The sequence below is a fragment of the Sylvia atricapilla genome, chromosome 7 (assembly GCF_009819655.1).
Source record: "Sylvia atricapilla isolate bSylAtr1 chromosome 7, bSylAtr1.pri, whole genome shotgun sequence".
NCBI classification, from domain to species: Eukaryota; Metazoa; Chordata; class Aves; order Passeriformes; family Sylviidae; genus Sylvia; species Sylvia atricapilla.
Window position 1 is genome coordinate 19,394,934 of NC_089146.1, and position 19,143 is coordinate 19,414,076.

Below are 19,143 nucleotides of genomic sequence, written 5' to 3' on the forward strand. Positions count from 1 at the left end.
CTCATTAGGAAGGACACTCAATCAGCTGCATACACACAGAAGCTTGTTGCACCCAGCATTTTTTAAATATAGCCTCAGCATACTCATATCATCTGCCTTACTTCAACACCAAATTTGAAAAATAGCAAGATTTGTTTATCCAGGCAGACAATTCTTTTCCCAGCAGAATATCTACATGTAACTACAGGTTTCCAAGTCTCAGTATAGACTTCAGAGGATTCACAGAAAATTCACCCTCTTCTATGAATTTGTAATTCTCATAGGCAATTAAAGGAAGGAAATTAAATGTGAAAAGTCTATATATGTCACCTGGAAGCTTTGCTTCCATATGCGTGTAAAGATTTTTCATTTTACAGCATTATACGGGCACTGCTTAGCACCAAGGATGAGCAAGAAAGAAACAAGCCAGTCCTGAACTCTTTGCTCTGTTTCTTTATCACCAAAGATAATGATATTTTTTCCATTTAACTGGAGCACAGTCAGACCATTAACTCTTAATGAGCAAAGCCACCATTTATTTAACTACAAATACTACTGAGGAAAACAAAAACATTATCTCATTCCTATGTTAATGATAAGCAAAGCAGTCAGTTTAATACCACTGAACTTAATGTCTTGTTGACATCACTACTGGTGTGGTGCTCTACAAAGAATTGTTTTGTAGACATACAAATGAAACAAATGGTAGAGCTGAAAAATCTCAGTTTCATTCAGAAAGGGAAGAAATTGCATACACATGACCAAAGCAGAAATATAATTGGTTACTTATCTTTTATGCATCAAATATTAGTGATTTATAAAGACACAAAGAATGCTATAGTCAATGCTGGCTTCAGTCCTTCAGCGCCAAAACATCTCATCCAGAAGTCTGAAAACTAAGATGGGATAGTCACATTGAGCATTTGCCATTTTACCAAGAATGGGGGCAGTGAGGATTAGATGGAAAGGTGAATGCTTCACATTAAATCATTTTGTGGGCCACCCACCCCCTCTGCAGTCACAAATAATTTAAACCTGCTCTAGAAAACAGTGAAGACTGGAGCTGGCAGCTAGTAACAAAGAAAGCTTCATCTTCTCTTTTCAAAGTTGGTACCTTGATCCATTTCCTCAGACAGAAGAATACTCATTACCAAATCTGCTTTTGAATATAATATTTGAGGTAGAAGGTGGACAACTTGAATTCTTTAACTACAACTGCACTGATTCTCTCTTCTCATAAAGTATCAGAAGTGACACAGGTGACTTCAAATCCTGATTATGATGACCTGTTTCATCCCCTCAGTGCTTTAGCCATCACACTGCAGGGCACACTCTGAAACACAGTGTTATGGGATCAAGTGACCGTACGGCATGTTACTGGCTGAAGCACACATAAAATCTAAGTGTTCAAGGAGGCAGAGGGAGAGTGCAGTTGCATGCTGCTCTGGCCCACGCTTCCCCTGGGGCTGACTACTGCTAAATAGCTGAGAACAGCTCTGATGTGCCCTCCCTACACAGGCACACCATTATTCCTGCTCACACCAAGTTGCCTTGCACCTGGGACAGCCTCAAGAACATACATAAAAAAGATTAGTACAGCCTCTTTTACCTACAAAGCACCAGAGACATTCTGGGTACATTTTCTTGTGCCAAGTTTTTGACCAAAGCAAAAGTTACATGAACACACTGAGTGCTGACATTCCCATAATTTCACCTCCTAGAATTACAGAAATATGGCCTGACTTGCACAGAAGCTCTGAGAACTAGTCACACTGTAAAAACAGTTTGCATCACAAATCCGTATTACTCTCTATTACAGGGTGAACAGACCTATGTCAGAGTGCTTAGAAGCTTTTAATATCCTTCCCTTTTTAAATCACCTGAAACACAGCATTGATGGGAAACTCCACAGGAACTTCCTTCCATGATACATTAGAAAAAGAATAGGCAAAAAAAGGTATTTTTCTTTCTAAAATACTAATGCATTTTGTTTGTTAGTAAAAAATAACCTCTGTCAGAGGCATTTAAGCAAGGATGATGGTGAAATTGAGATTAATATTTTGGTAAGCTTTACTGTTAGCTTAATGCCTATAATGAAAAGTAATCAAGTGAACTAAGCATGTTGCTATGCTGTTCTTTTCTTTTAAAACCCCATTAAATGTTGATAAGAACTTATATTCCTTACCAATGTTAGTAGCAAAGCATTTTATGAATGCAAATTAAATTTTAATTTTCACTCCTCATGAACATAGACTTTATGCCTGTACTTTATATTATATCTGCACAGAACCTCAAGTTTGTGATATGTTATGAAAGCATAATAATATAAGTGCCTACCTTTTTCAGGAACCGTACTCCATAGGTAAATATATAAAGGTAAAATGTAAATCTCCACCTGCAAAAGGTACAAGAGATTAACTCTAGGATACCAGGTTTACACATTTTACAGTTCAACACACGATTTCTTATTTCATCACCAAACCACCACACCCTGGTTACATTAACAGATATTGAAGCAAAATTTTGGTCTAGTTTTCTTCAACTTTCACTAAGCATTACCAAGTTACCAAGCACTGTGCTCATTTGCCTGCTTTTCCTGGCCTCTCATTAGCTCTCTGAAAATACTTGGTAATTGTATCTAAACAGGGGGAAAAATCTTCACACACTTTCAAGGATAATTAAGCTTCAAAAAGTTTAATGAAAACTAGCAGGACAGTGGAGGAGAGAGGACAATTTACCCACTGTTGCAGACAAAGTTCATCTCTTCTTAGACACCAGAAAAAAGATAATAAGAAATTTCACTAAGACTTCAACAGGTGACTTGGAAATACTGCATGTCAAATAGATTCTTTAGTAACAAAAAGTGTCATTCACAATGTGCTGGAAATTCACTTGGCAGATTCCAGCACTTCACACTTGGTTTTAAGGAGTGCATTAGTGTTCAGATAGATATGCTGGATACAGATATATATCCATAATTTATATCCACTTCCCATGCATCCCTTGATAAAAATAATGTCCATTTTCCCAAATGCGGTCAGAATAATTACTGAGCTTCTGGTTTTTCTTTTCAGATATAAGCAAACTAGAAGCTCAGAACAGGATGCCATGGAAGATAAGAGAAACCACCAGGAGATTTCATACAAGATCATCCTCTCCTCTGTCTTTCTCCAGTCTTCAAGAAAAGAAGACAGACGCAGTAACTTCCCATCTTTTGGACCCATTACTCATTTATGAAAGAGCTTCTGGAATTCTAAGGAAATAAAATCCTAACCTTGTGCTGTATAAATTCTTAAAGGAATTTCTGTTGAGTTTTTTTTCCCCAAGGGCTGGACTGACTAAACACACATGCTTAATATAAACACCAGAGAAGTAATATTAATAACATTTATAGCAAGACGAGATTTAGCTACCTTAGTGTGAAGCAATGCTGCAACGTGAATCATCTTCAATGACATATTTTACAGCACTTACAGCTTTCTCTCTACTGGCAAAATTATTAGCTTCCAGTTAATTGGCACTGGAGTACTTTCAAACATTACTGGAATGGTTACAAAACTGAAAATGTTCCTATGTAAAACAAGGTTAATCCAAACCTTTCCCTTCAAAGCTACTTTTAAAAGTATTTAGGAGGACAGTTGTATCATACATAAACAACCCTCTGATAATTTGAGGAGAGTGTAAGAACATTAATGAGATTTAAAACGTGATACTTCAGTTGAACAGAAACTCTTTCAGTAGTCTCCACAGCATGGCAGAAATTAATTTATTAAACTGATGTGATAGAAATAGCAAACCCTTCAAGGGCTTGGTCACTCTAGTAACATGGCACACCGTTTTCATGCTAGCACTTTCAAGATAATGTGAAAATAGGGTACTTGGAGGCAAAATGTTATTTGTGCTGGGAGAAGCCTTCAGATGACACACATGAGAGAAACAGCAAGGATAGTATCAAGAAGGAAGGATTTATTTGGGCAGAAAGTTTTTCATCAGACCAGTCCTACAGCCTGCAAACTTGCCATTTAATTTCAAGGTTACATATATCATCTAGTGAAAGTTTGAAGGCTGTCACTGAAAACACAAACATTTGGAGGAAAACTCCGTCTAACCTATTTACTGATGAGCACTTTCAGTGCCCTTCCTTCACTCCTAAGTGTGAGCAGCTATGATAAATTCCTTGCAAAGAGTTTTATCACCTTTCATATTTGTCCAAGCAAAATTCATAACATTAAGGGCTTTTCTAGCTTGCTGTTGGGAGATGCGATATTCCACAGAGGAGTTCAAAGGCAGCCTGACGTATTTGAAATATGTTAATAGCTGAGTTTTAGCTGGTGGGTATCAGGGATTTTCCAGTCTGCATGGACACTTGGAAAACTATGATTGCAGAATTTCCCGCAGCTACCAGTCCTCAAAAAATAAAAAGAACCTTTCCCAAAACAGGCAAATTAAGAAAGAGCAACATCCCCATCTAACTCTCCACCCACCTCCCAAAGCACTACACTGCTATAGATCTGTGCTAAAGCCATGGATTCCCCTGGAGGGGAGTTTCTGGAGCTTCAGAAAACCCTCAGAGCCAAGAGCCACTGTGTATTATTTGGGCTTGCTGAAAACAGTCAACTTACTTCAACCAGTCAACTGCTACAAAGGTGACAGATGCACACAAGGATATGATACATTCTTCTTCCCTAATTTGCCAAACAAGTGGACTTGGATTTAGCTCCAGAAGTTGAAGCAAGGCTAAGAATTGAGTGAAAGACCAAGCTGGTCAAAATGCTGACTTCTTAAGGAAAAAAAAAATCATAGAAAAAAAAAAGCTCATTCCTGGTGAACAAGCACAAAAGCTATTCTACAAACTTCTGGCTTGGTCAATCTCCAACAAAAATTCCAAACAAAGAAAAGCTGGAATTGGCCCCCAGCATGTTTATTATCACTAGCTAACTCTGGTGGAAGCAGATCAACAAAGGACTTTCATGGGTCTGTAGCTGGCAGCCAGCTGCTTTTTCTGCAGACTTTAAAGGGCAATTCTCCCAGCTCAAGACCCCAGATGGAATCTCAATCACATACAAGAAAGTCCAAGGAGTTTGCCACAATGTTTTACCACTACCTATAAATGGTTTATTGCTGCACTTAACAGTAAACCACCCATAGGCCAGGGTAAAATAGATGATTGCATACTCAATAATTTGGGATTAAAGACAGGGAGAAAAGGTGTAGGAACTAGGTTATGAAGCTGCATTATTCACTCAAAATCATGCAGACAAGGACAGAATGTATGTTAGAAATACCTTTCATACAGTGCAGATATGTCCAAGAAAGATTCCTCCAAAGGTAAACTCTCAAATCAATTCTCTTGCAACAAGTACTCTAACATAAATGATGGATTTCAATCTACAGTACATACTTCTTTATGCCTCTATTTGCATCTCACTGAAGCCCACTGATGAGGAAACGTAAATAAAGGGAAAAATTTAAGAGGAGTAATCACACCTATTCCCACTATAACACAGTGTCCAAAACATCTCTTCATTTTGGGAACTTGGGCAAAATGTTCTTCCTGTCTTCCTGACATCATAGAAGAGAAGAACATCTTTCTTAATTCCAACTGAATTCACAAAGTGGTGGTTGATGAAGTGCTGTCTTGAATTTGTCCTAGGTAATAGTCCCAAATCTAATGTTGGAAAGTGCCTCTAGCCTAAGCACAGCCTGAATAGTTACAGACGCAGGAAAGGGAAGAAACCTTGCCAGTGGTATAAAAACTCCTAGTACCCTTTCTAATATCCTGCTTAAGGTCCTCCTTAAGCGTCAGCAGCTCATGCTGAGTGTCCACATGTCACTGGGTACTGCTGTTGTTCGGTCACAGCTGGTTGTCTTCAACAGGGAAAACAACTCCTAAAGCAGCAGCAGCAGAGCCCAAGAGACTAGGAAAAGAAAGGCAAGATGCATACTAAAATATCTCTTGCTCCTCTTTCCCCCCAGCAATACTCTCTGCCCTATTAACGACGTACAAAAGAGGCCGCTAGGTGAAACACTCCATTGTGGGCAACTGCCACATCAATTCACACTTCACTGAAAGATGAAAACAGCTGAAGCTTCTCTGCTTTGTGAGAATTTATTCCGTCCCTCAGACCTCAAACATTCCTTTGGTCAATTGTATAGAGACAAATTTTGAATTACCCACACACACACAAAGTGTGCTGCTTGAAAGACTTAGGTTAGTTTAAACCCAACAAACCTGGACTAATGCACTCAAGGCACAAATGTTCTGGAAGTCCTGACCTGTCTGTTCGCAATAAGGTTTATGAGGTTCACTTTAGCCCTCCACTAAAAGACTCCCAAACTGAACCAGGCTTGCATCTTGTCTGCTCAAACTCTGAATAAGGGAGATCAAATGGTTTACATATGGACCTTCTGGCATATTCTTCAGGTTGTGTTGTTGATTACCAGGCCAGTGCTTCAAACATGAAGTGACACACTGCAGCAAAAAAGTCAAGCTTAAAAGTGACTCTTCCATAACAGAAAAATAAATCATTTTCTAATGTAGTCTTAAAAAGAATGCTGTAGAGTCCCTCAAAGGTGCAGCAGCAGATCGGACTGCTCTTGTTCTACATTTGAATGCATTCCCAACCCAGAGTACAGCCAGTTTCTTAACCTCTCAACCCTTTTAACTTTGAGCTGCTAATGAAATTTTAAAGATGCTTCAGCATGACACAGAACATCATCTAAAAAGATGGAAAAGTTGGAGAGCCTCCACCAACTAACCTGATATACCCCACGGTATGCTCAATTCAGCAAAAACTATTTAAGTGCCCACTTGAGCAAGCACTTCACTGATTTATGTGAAATTAAACTTCAGCTTAGGAAAAACAAAATTGATCAAGCAGTGCTCAAGCAAAGCACCCCTCTACACCATCCATACTTTTTGCAGAGCTCACCACATGGGGCTCATGCCCTGTCAGAAAGATGGCATCCTCCCCACAGACCTGCTGTCCAGCTAAGGGTGCTCAGCATGGGTGCTCTCCTGTGAAAAATGGACACTTCTCCCTAGGGCAAGGGTGAAGAGACAAGGCCTCTCTGCTCCTGCAGTTTTCCCTTTTTTCCCACCTTTTTTTGCAGGAAGACTGAGTGGCCAGGCTGTGAACACTGGCACTCCTGCAGAACTTTGCAGCACCCACCTCGCAGTGCACAGTGCCTATGGCTCTGATGCCAAACCAGTGTCTGCTGCTCAGCAATGGTGTGCAAGGATCCAAAGCTATCTAACTGCTGACAACAAAACATCTGACAGAGTAAATGCAGAATGTTAAAAACATAAAACCCATTATGCTTCCAGAATTGTAGCTGTTATTTACAGAGCTACCTTTGCCATTGGTTTGCCACAGCGAGGGCCACAAACAGCAATATAAGAATGCTACACTTCAAAACAGTTAACATTAAAAAAAACCCCATAGTATTTAACAACTAGTCATAGGCTCACCACATTGCCTGCAGTTGAAGAAACTGGCTCTCTGGCTCTGAAAACTATTTTCAGAGAAATTGCAGATGCCTGAAGCTTTTCCATGGAAATACACTTCAGTAAAATGTCAGATTTGCTGTTCTCCATGATCCATTGCTCAACTTTTGGCAGTGGCTGACAGACCACTGGGCTCAGGCTTTGGGCTCAAAGTCAAACTGAACCTCATGTGAACTCCAGTTGCAGGTCTTGGTTCTGGGGATGAGAAGGCTTGAACTGCCATTACACAGCTTGTTCCATTTTAATCCCCACAATCTGAATGGACTGCACAAACATGCAGCTGGGTCACAGAATCATTAGCTGGGACTGAAAACTATTTTTTGCTGCAATGGTTTCCTTTGGCTATGAAAAGTATATTCACTATGAGAGTGCTCAAAGGAGGATTTCTGAGGCTGAGTTTAAACAGTATTCAATATTTACTTCTTTTAAATGGGAAGCATTGCTAAGTTTCACACATGTCCACTGTGACTTAAAGCAGTCTTATGTTTTATCCTCGAATTGCATTTTTCTGCTCCCCCAAATACAGTAGGACAGCCTTCAACTTTCTGATTCACTCAGGTGGACTTAATCCAACTAATGTTGCTTCTGACATAGCCAGAGGTATACATTCCTTCTAGATGACTACCTCTAAAGACAAATAATTTAGAGGATGATCCCAAAAAAACAATGGACTCTGAACTTCTGGATCAACTTCTTAATATTTGTGATATTGTCTACAGATCTATTATAGCCCAACTTTAAGTTAAACCCAAAATTCAACACAACAAACAGCAACCCTTCTCCCCTAAACCAGGAAAAAAATCCCCTAAAGATACTTTTTTTTGGCAATAAATCGTAATAATACAAAACAGAGGACTGAAAAGTAATTCTTAAGCCATTCAATAAATAGCAGCTTAAACAGGAAACTCCACTAAATCTCTGCCTATCTTCAATCCTGGTACCTAGTCTTATACAAAGCTGCAAGTATGACTGTATGGTTGATGGAAGAAGCTCCACAGTTCCAATTTCCTACCTCCTCAGATTTCTGTAATGATAATTTGCTGCACTTCCACAAAGCCTGAAAGCTGCAAGCAAATATAAAAAAGGTTAAGTAAAAATAATAGATAGGTAAATAAATGAACGGATAAAATCTTCTTGCCTCTTTTGGCATGGTATTGCTGTTGAGTCAGTCTGGACCATGCAAATGGTAACTAGTTCCTGTGGTTAAGCAGATGCTATATGAAGAAGGCAGTTATGCATAGCTCTCTAAGATGTGCAAAATAGCAGGTATGATAAACTGAGAACACTGTACTGCTTTCCTCTTCAACCTTCCAAATTAAGACTTGACTGTCGTCTGATTTTACTGTTGGTTGCAGTTTGAATCAGTTATTTAATATTTAGTATTACAGTGCCACTTGAGACCAGTCATGTCCTAAATCTGTACTCTCAAAATGCAGCTCTGGAAGTCTTAAGAGCAATATTTAGTAGTGCAGAAAAGAGGAAAGGAAACACAGTACTAAATTTTGAAGTGATGCAGTTTTATAAATAATGAAGTGTGTTTATATAATTAGGCCAGAAAATATGCATAATACAAAAAGTGTTTTGGTAACTCATTCTAGGTTATATAGTTTCTGTTTAATGGTTATGCAACTGTTCTCTTCTGAATACTTTCAGGGCTACATAAAATAAAGCACTGATAAAACCTCAGAGATATATGATCATAGCCAAATCTTGCCCTACAAAGAGATACTATCTGGAAAACTCATGGGAAGCACACACAGAAAAACCAGATGTCGCTGCCGTGCACTGCCCCTTGTGCTCTCATCAGTAGACTCGTTTTCTTATCAGAGATCTTCAATGCAAACAGCTGATGAGTCTTGGATAGAGGAAACAACTCAAAAGCCTTTGTAACAGGGACCTCTACTCTCCATTCTCCCTAATGATCTCAGGAGCCACTGTCACCTGTTTTTAGACACAACAGCTACCCACTGTCCCACTCTTTTACAGTTCTAGAGAAATGACAACTTGAATCTTCCAGGCTGCATTTGAATTTCACCCAGCAATGTTGTCCTAGCCATGATGGCCATCATATTTGTATGCATACAGCAGCTTTGTGACAGGTAACCACCTTCTTAGACCAACTTGCATTACCTGTTTTCTTTTGTTCTCAGACTGGATGTTACTTTCCTGTAGCATTATGTGTGCCCTGGAGTGGTTTTTAGCCTGCTGAAGCAGATGCTGAACCCTCAGGAGTATTATCTTTGTGGAGGTGGGCTAGGTGTCAGCGTTGTTTCCCCATTCCCCTGAGGAAGCTGCCTGGCTGTGCTTTGATCCATGCAGCATATACCAAGTTTGTGCACAGAGGCCACACACCTCTTATTATATGGGTAGAGATTGTTGGATCACTAAAAACTTTGGAAAAACCTCTACAAGTTGCTCATTACAGTGAAGGCTTTTTTTGGTCTGTTTTTCATTTTTAAAGACTTATTATCTCTTAGTATTCCAAGCACTGTACAAAGGAACAGGGAAAGGAAATTTTTGTACTATTTCTCTTGCAAAATTGCTTGTATCAGAGCAGCAGCAATGAAACTAAAGAAGACGGAACCCCAAATTCACCAAGAAGCACCATCTAACCAAACTATACTAACTAAAGTATTTAAATAAGTAACCACAAGGGATAGCATTAAGAATTTCAAAGTGCACTTTCTGCAGCACCTTATACTGAATATTTCCTGTCCGATAATCACAATTTCAGGCTGTTTCAGGGCCTGATCGTAGAAGATTTAATCTGCCAGTAACCGGGACTATATGAGCTGATGCATTACTTGAATCCTCTGAAAAAATTAATGAAAAATTTAACTCTCACATACCCTTTTTTTAATCTGCTAGTTTCTTGAACTTCAGGGAAGTGAAAAATAAACATGCCTGTATGAACAAATCCTGGTCACCAGTCAATATAAGCGAAAGGGTCTGCCACACTGACAGTACCAGTAAAATGTAATGGCTTCATGGATTTACATAAAATGCAAAAGAGGAGCATAGAGGTGAAGTGACCAGAAGGGTCTCCATTGCAGCCTGGGCTCCTCGTGCTGTCACAGCAGGTCCATGGTGAGGCACCAAAGCAGAAGACAGAAGCCATATCAAACACTAGGTTACCCTATGCCTGTAGCTACATTACCTACCACAGCATCACCCCAAAAAGCATTAGATGAACTAGAAAGTTTCTCTCTCCATCAGCATCATGTACATGTTCTCACAGAGACCACTACCATTACATATATTCAGCTACAGACCTGCAAGCCCCTTTCCATTGGAAGACAACTTACTAACACAGAAAACAGTGTAGTTATATACCTAATTACACATAAGTGAAAAATGCTAAACAATTGGAAGCCAATTCTCCTCTTAACTCTGTGTCTCTGTGAAGAGGCATTGTCTATGTATCTATAAAATGAAAGGTAATCAAATGTGTAACATTTGTGTAACAACATACGTGTAAAAACATAAATACAAGGGAGAAGAGAGAAGTAAGGATTTGCAGTGTATGGAATAAATTAATTCATTGCTGTGTATAAAATAACATCTTACTACCACTTAACTCTTCAGTGTTTCAAGCCACTTGTCTCCGTGTTTGCCAACTTCATTTAAAGCTGAAGCTGACTGAAGGCAGCAGCTTGTCTCTTCAACAATGAAGAACTAGACAATTTAAGGTGCATAGAACACAAGAAAGCAGTAGCTACTGCAGTCTTTCCATTTTTCCTCTTGTTGTCTTAAATTTTTATATTGTGACTGTAATTTTGGATTTGTGTTCACATTAACTAGAACTTCGGGAGAAATTATTTAATTTCCATAATATAAGATAACGGTGAGCACATACAACCCACAAGAGAATGGAAATATAGTTAATTATAATCTTGCTTAATATACAATGATAGTCTTAAGTGACGGTGTCTTTGCAGGATGAGCACATGAGTTAATTTAAATTGATTAATTGTGTAAAAAACTGTGTCACAGAGGGCAGTAAGGGTAGGGAATTCAGAGCTTTAAGTAATCCAATTTGAGGAAAGAGGGAATTTCATAAGATGCAAAATAGTAAGCACTTAAAGCACTAAAGTCTAAAAATACAGTGAGCATATTAGTAGAACATGGCATGGACATCTTTGCCTGTCTGCTCCAGCAGAATAGCAGGGAAAGAAGGCTGACAACTCCTGACCCTTAACCAATGTTGTAATTTCCCTCTAATACCATGTTTGGGCAGTGAGAAGTCCTGTAGCCCAGGTTAAAAGGACAGAATGGTGATCACAGACCAGATTCATATGTGGATATGGAAGAATGGTAGGAGAGGAATCACGAGGGAAACTGCCAACCTTGCCCAATGCTGGGGTCAGTTTCATATGAGCCCTGAGCTAACTGGAGCTTTTGAGCAGCATACTATGGAGTTACAAGAAGTCTACTTCCACCTTCCCCTTCTCCAGATGATTCAGCTTTTTAATGCAGCAGAATAAGAGGGCAACCTAGACACGGTATTTTACTATCCCAAAACTAAAAATGATAGGAAGAATGCGATAAAGGCTATAAACAGAGCCATAGGTGCAGCTGTTCAGTAGAAAAGCATTCATTCACTCAGCCTATGTTAATCTAAGCCCTTGTCCTAGAGCTGGCACAAGGAAGAGATTCACTCAGAGGACCACACGGCACAACATCACTCCATGTACTCCCATCACTCCGTGTACTCCCACACTCTCACATCAGGAGGGGCCAGGTGGCTGAAGCTGCTTCCCCTGCTTCTCTCCTCCATCACATCAAAACTTGAGCTTTCACCATGGATACAAGTACTGCCTATGCTTCCCTGGTTTCCCTTCTGTTACTTGACTGCATACACACTCTCCACAACCAGAAGAAACAGAACTCCAGCAAGATTATGACCCACAACAGGAAAATCTGAGTTATGAGCACCCTATGTGTGCATGCAGGGTAACCTTTAAACCCAGAGAGTACGGTTGGTCACTTTACAAAACAGCCATACAGCCAGCTGTCTGGCAGGGCAAGGATGCAGAGCTCAAGGAAGTGGCCTCTATTGCTTACTGAATCTACAATGACAGCCTGTGCTGCTGAACTACAGCTTGAGCCAGCCTGTGCAATTATGTCTAATACAGATGTTCCAAGAGACAAAGCTGAAGGCACAAACACAGCAAACCACGCCGTGGCAGCTGGGCTTGATTGCCTAGAGTCTGCCTTTGGAAGTGTGAGGGCTTGGTAAGCTGTGTGTTGGAGAGGAGGTACATGGAAGGTGTTTACCACTGATTTATCAGAGAACAAGCGTTAGAGAAGACTTAAAATTGCTGTCAGTGGCTGCACTCTGTTCAGATCAGAAGTGTGTTAGAAGCTGGTTTAGGAGAGCATGATGCTATTAAAAATTCAGAGCTAAATGCCTATTTATTTTCTAGTGCTTTACTGCTCGACACAAAGCACAGACTGATGAATTTTTTCACGCATTTTGTTAAGATTTGTATCAGCACAGTTCAGAATTTCAACAACCAAACAGCTGTCTTCATTTCCTTCCCTTGCACAGTTATTTTTCCAGTACAACTTTGTTGAGATTTACTCTGCTAGTTGAAAAAAGCAGTATGCCCAAGAAGTTTCAAACAGCCCATAAAATTTTCACAAAAATGTGCGTAATGTAACAAAAAAAAAACCCAATCTGTATTTCTCTATATCTATACACATACACGTGCATACACACACATACATATATTCAGTCCTAGATAGAGAAAATCTTCCTCCAAAGCAACATGCATAAACAAAATTTCAATTCCTTAGGAAGAACAGTGTCTAGCCAGGATACGAGACAGAGGCTCTTCTCTCCCCTGCATCAAAACTAAAAGACACCCTTACTTACAGACACTTTAGTATCCAAGCTTCTTCTAGAGAATAAAGAGGGGGAAAAAATAGATCTTTGGCTCTTCAGTCTGCATATTTCCATGTTTTCACACGCAGAATGTTGCATAAACTAAAAACATCTCTCTTGGCCATATGCTTTTGCCAGCCACTCCTCAGAAACCATATAAATGCCTCCAATAAACAGCTTGCTTAAATGTACATAGCTGTAGGACAGATAAGTCATCAGCCTGATGACATTCCAAAATCCCAGGCTAATAACTTATGGCAACAGGTTCTTTCCCTGTGCTCCAGACAACAAGGGGGGAGGACAGAATGGTGTCTCTTTCTATACTACTAAGTCTTTGAGGAAATCAGACATGCCTACACACTGGTAGTATGAGCAGGAACAACACACTGAAACTGGGAAGACACTAGAAGTGGTTTGGGAATCACTGCTGCATTGGCTTTCTGACACTTCAAACATCAACAAAGACATTCTTGGATCCTGTATTCTGTCTGGTAATAAGCAAAATAATATTCTTGATGTTAGAGACACCAAGGAACACAGGGACAGAGAGAAAAGAATAATAAAAGCCCAACAGAAATACATGGAAGTAGAAAAGTCCACTTTGCACACTCGGTTGACCACTTTGTTTCCTCCTTTATACATCTTGGATCTTTCAAGTTAAAGAAAGGAGCACAAATGGTCTAAATTCACAAAATAGAAAGAAAAGCTATGGGCAGACTATCGCCTGCAGTTATTATAGTAGGCTAAGTGCCTGAGCTTTGCAATCTGAGGTTATACTAGGTGGATATCTTTCCTAGTGACTACAAATTGTGATTTTAACTCCAGGTTTCATGCCAGAGTCACCAAATCCTTACGATACAAGGACTGATTTACTAGTAAAATAATACTCAGTGCTGCATTTATTACTTTCTGACTGGATCATTAATCACCACCTGGTGATTATATATATGTATTAATCACCACCTAGTGAAATTATCTATTTCATATTTCATATTAAAACTTATCATCATAACATCTGAAAGTTTAAGCAGGTACGTAATACTACTCAAGTCTCACCATTAGGGTCTCTATGGCTCCAACAATCAAATTACACCTTCTCTTTCAGATTGACAGACAAAACTCTGAGGTGGGAATACTGGTTAAGGCTCCTGAAAAAGTAATTTATTTTCACAATAATGCTGTGACACAAACAGTATCTACAAACAGGAGATTTTATTGCTGCCTTTTTCTTCATATAACCTTCATCTGCCCATGGCCCGAATATCTGACAAAGACTGGCAGCAAAGAAATAATTCCATTTGGAAAAAAACCCAACAAAACCAACAACACCAACACCCCCTCCCCAAACAAACAAAAAACCCAAACAAACAAAAAACCCAAACAAACAAACAAAAACACGAAAACAAAAAAACCCACAAAACAAAACCAAACGAACAAATAAACCCCACAAAACCAAAAAGAACAAAAAATCCCCACACAAACCACCCCTCCCTGCTCAAGAAACAGTGTGGGGTTTGGAGTTTCTCTGCACTCTGTTTATCACCAGAATTGTAATTGCTTGAAAAGAAGGGAAGGGTTAGAGAAAGTGAGAAATCTGTGACAATAAGAGTCTAGTAATGAAGTTACTGGCATTATGTGTTTGGGGCTGGATCTTTGGCATCATTCATCTTGGGCAAGTGTGTTTATCATTAAATTTCTCTCTCAACTTTTGTCACATTGAAGCTACTCCACCTTAGACAGTTCCTATGCAATTCATTTGCAAGAAAGATAAGGCAGTCAAAAATGGCCTAAAGCCCTTCTGGCACAGCTCCTCTTCACTTTCATCATGGAAAAGCCACTCTGGGCCCAAGGAATGCTTTGTCTAGCAGTAAATTGAATCGTCTCCATGTAAAAGGAGTTGGAGTTCTTTTTAAGCAGATCCACATTTGCTGTGTGTTCTTTCACTTTTCTTCCCAAGCCACAGTCAATCAGTGCTTTTGCCAGCAAAACTGAAGCCATCTCTGGAGGGACAACAGCAGCTCAGCAGTTTGAAGGTGTAGGCAGAGATCACTGTCATTTTGCTTGCTCTGTTCTTGCTTATTACATAATGGCACATTTCGTTCTGTCAAAACTCTCCACTGGCACCCGAATTACTGAAGATTTGAGTGTTCCCCTTCCCATGACTGTTGTGGGAACATGTACTTTAGGTAGCTCAGAGCTTCAAGGCACTTGCCACACACAGTCACTGTATCTGAAAAGCCACCCCATCAATTCAATAGCTCTGAAAAGGCTACAGACCTGATACCAAACGATTTCTTCAGAAATCAGTCAGAACTTTTCCAAACTACCTTGCTTAGTGTTCTGATGGACAGATTAAACTAAACAACACTTTAACACCCATACTGAAGGGATAAAAGGGTAACCCTGGGCTCCCAGTGGTAGTCTTACCACACGCCAACAATTCTGTCCCAGATGTGTCAGGTCAGCTGGTGGCACACAGTCCATCACTGGAAATGCTCCCAGGGCAAGGCATACACAATTGGTTGGATAAAACCACATTGCCACAGCACTACACACACGTAGAAATGAAGATGCAGCTCCCACTGCACCTCTTGCAAAACATGAACATGAAGTATCCACCTATTATTTATGCCATCTTGCTTCTTTTTGGACAAGTTTTATCATTACTATTAAGTCCACATATTGTAGAAATGCCAACGGCTCCCTCTAAACAAAGCTGGCACTATATTCTGTCAGCACTTCACTACAGCTTGACCTTACCTTCCAGTCTGCATTCATAGCCGTCATTTGCATCCTATTTTGATAATGGATACCACAAATGAGCAAACTCAGTTCCCATTACTATCCTATCCATGCCAGTATTTCATGGTATGCTTACATTTTCCTACCTGTAGGTTCACCCAGATGTGCTGGCACCAGTGCAAGAGAGTGAGGTCTTTTAGCTGAGTTATAGAGGAAGCAAAATATACAACTCAAATATGCCAGTTCTAAGGCTAACACAGCAATAATTTTTCCCAAGACTCCACGGTTGACAAGGTGACAACTACAACCCTTGGAGAAAAAAAGGTTGTTCTGCACTAATCTCAGAAATTAGTAATTCTAAGGTCAGCAGCTGCTGGCAACAAAATGACTAGGTCTATCCAGAATCTCATCATGCCTTGATTTATTAAACATTAAGGAAGGAGGATTTTAGCTATAAATACCAAAGAAAGGACTTAAGCATTCTGACACTTAAGTTCTTCTGTTTAACAAAGGGCAAGCATCTTTAGGTAATTTATCTTTTGTCTTCTTTTTCTTTAACAACCCAACTGCCTTTCATCTTTTCTCCTCCATCTCAGATCTCCATCAGATTGTATGGCTAAAGGTAGTGCTGTAAGGACAGCACACTAACACCAGGTGACTTGTCTTAAAGGATCAGACTGGTGCCCCCATAGTATAGAATCACAACAACACGATTTCTGAAAGCTTTTGACCACTGAAAATACCCAAAAAGTACAATCTGACTCCTTCAGGAGAATGAAGATTATTTTTCTCATCAGTTATATTCTACCAATTTGTATAATTTTCTAATTGTCTACAAAAGCACCTGTGAAAAACAAAGGGGAAAACTGATGAGAACACAGTCTCAAGAAGACTCAAGAAGAGAAATGCATCCTTACATGCTCTCACAGAATTTCCTAAGGGTGCTGGGTTTTTCCTGGTTGCGCCTTTGTCGAAACCAACGTTGAATGCTGCGTACATCCCAGTCCAGCTGCTTGGAGAGGCCTTCCAGCCTCTTCTCATCTGGATGCTACAAAACAGAGAAGCAGAAAAATTATTTTCTTGCTCAACTGCATTTAACACTTTAAATTCAGAACCACTGTAATTGACTCTTGCCTTCTTACCAAGGCTGTCTGTCAGACACATGAATAGAGAGAAATAAGTCCACAGAAATCTCTACTGGCAGATTCCCATCAGAATACATTTACAATGACAGTTATTATTTACAATGACAGTTGTTAATCTAGGAGGACAGATGCTGCAATATGACATGCAGGTCCGTTACTAATATAAAACTTTAAAGGGACAACGGGATTGAAACTTGCTTGAAATTTGGAAGTGAAGTTTAGTCATAAAATGCCTTGCATTTCTGGAGCAGTTTTCTTACAAACACCCCACTGCCTGCCACACACTTATACCTGTTCCACTCTCCTACATCAGGATCTTTGTCCTATCAACTGTTGCACTAGGGAAGATGGTTCAACTGACACAGAAAGAAGATAAATTCCATATTTGTGCATGATAATGTTAAATTAGGTCATTAAACAAAGTGACAACTTCAAAAGGAAAATCACCTTGACAACAGGGAGAGAGAATTATTTTCTGTAGAACTAAATACACACAAATATTCTCCAAAGCAGAAAATGTACAAGTCTCATACCATTAGCATGACTTCAAACCAGTGCAGAGGTAAAGCAAAAGAAAATGAGTCTGTCCTTAATTTAAAGAGCAGTAAAGGATGGATCTCCAATCATACAGCCATTCTACACGTACAGTAAAGCACACGTACTTACATATTTCTCCTGATCATATAGGTTTTTTTAATAAACAGAAAAATGGATAAACTGTTTCCTGGAACTTTAGCTTTATTTCTGCAAGACAGTTACAAATATAGAATGAAGTACAAGAGCTCTTACAACAAAGAGCTTTAAATTTTTAACTGTTGCAAGACATAAATCAGCAAAAGTTCTGTGAGGCTGAGGTTTTGTATGTGAGGCTCCAAGAAGACACAGGAAAGAGAGGGAAATGAAAGGATGAGACAAGAGAAGGTTGAAGTATTTGCCATCCATGAATTCTGGTGATAAACAATGAAGCTTTTTAGTCAACCAAGGTATCTACTAGTTTTTCAAGGGAAGGTTAAGAAAAGTAATTTCTGTAACCTTAGAAAAATGAAATGTTTGATGCAGCTCTAGGGAGTTTGACTGGAGAGAACTGCTGTATAGGATTCAAAAAAGGCAGGTAGCTAAACTGGACAGTTTCCCTGAGATCAGATACCAGATTCTTGCAGGAAATAGATATTTTCATTTGGAGCTTTGCACACTCACAGGTATTTCAGGCCCTGTGTGAGACTACCAGAATCTAGGAGGAAATATTAAAAACAAACAAACAACACCACAACGAACAAAACCTAACCACTCTTCCTTCAGCTGAATCTGTGTGAGAGTATATCCTGCAGCTTTCAGAAACAAGGCACATGCAATTCCCTCCCTGAAAACAGAAAAAAAGTCACAGCAAGCGCCATGGTGATCTCTGGATTGTGTAGGACACACAAGCAAGACAGATCCACACCATATCTCACTATCTGTGACAATGAACCCGATTTTTGCCTTTATGACTTTAACATTCTCTGAAATTTACACTGGTGCCCAGCTGCAGCCTGGAGCCAAGGTGGGATTGGAAAGCTCCTGCCGAAAAATTTGGGAGGCTTGAAAAACATTGACAGAACAACAAACGGGTTGAGATGTCATATGGTGAGAGATGTAGAGACAGATATGCAAGTTGTAGGGGAAAATCTTGTACAAAAAAGATATGCAAGCTGCAAATAAAACATTATTCAGTCAGTTTCTCCCACTTTTCCATGTCATTCTGCTGTAGCTGGGACGCCAGCAAGACAGGCCTTTGAAGTTTCATGGAAACTCAGTATCAATATTATTGGCTTACAATTGGCCCTTTTTTATTCTAAAAACCCCAATGATTTTGCAAAAATTGATACAAAATAGATAAGAGCAAA

General features: G+C 39.5%; 1 protein-coding gene across 1 annotated transcript in view; it reads right to left on the reverse strand.

Moving 5' to 3' along the window:
• Positions 1-19,143, reverse strand: part of CERS6 (ceramide synthase 6) — a 94,955-nt gene that overhangs the window by 42,723 nt on the left and 33,089 nt on the right. Inside the window, exons 3-4 of the mRNA XM_066322863.1 lie at positions 17,033-17,163; positions 2,317-2,374 (exon numbers count right to left, since the gene is read on the reverse strand). Coding sequence (XP_066178960.1) covers positions 2,317-2,374; positions 17,033-17,163 — 189 coding nt within the window. The remainder of the gene's footprint in view (positions 1-2,316; positions 2,375-17,032; positions 17,164-19,143) is intronic.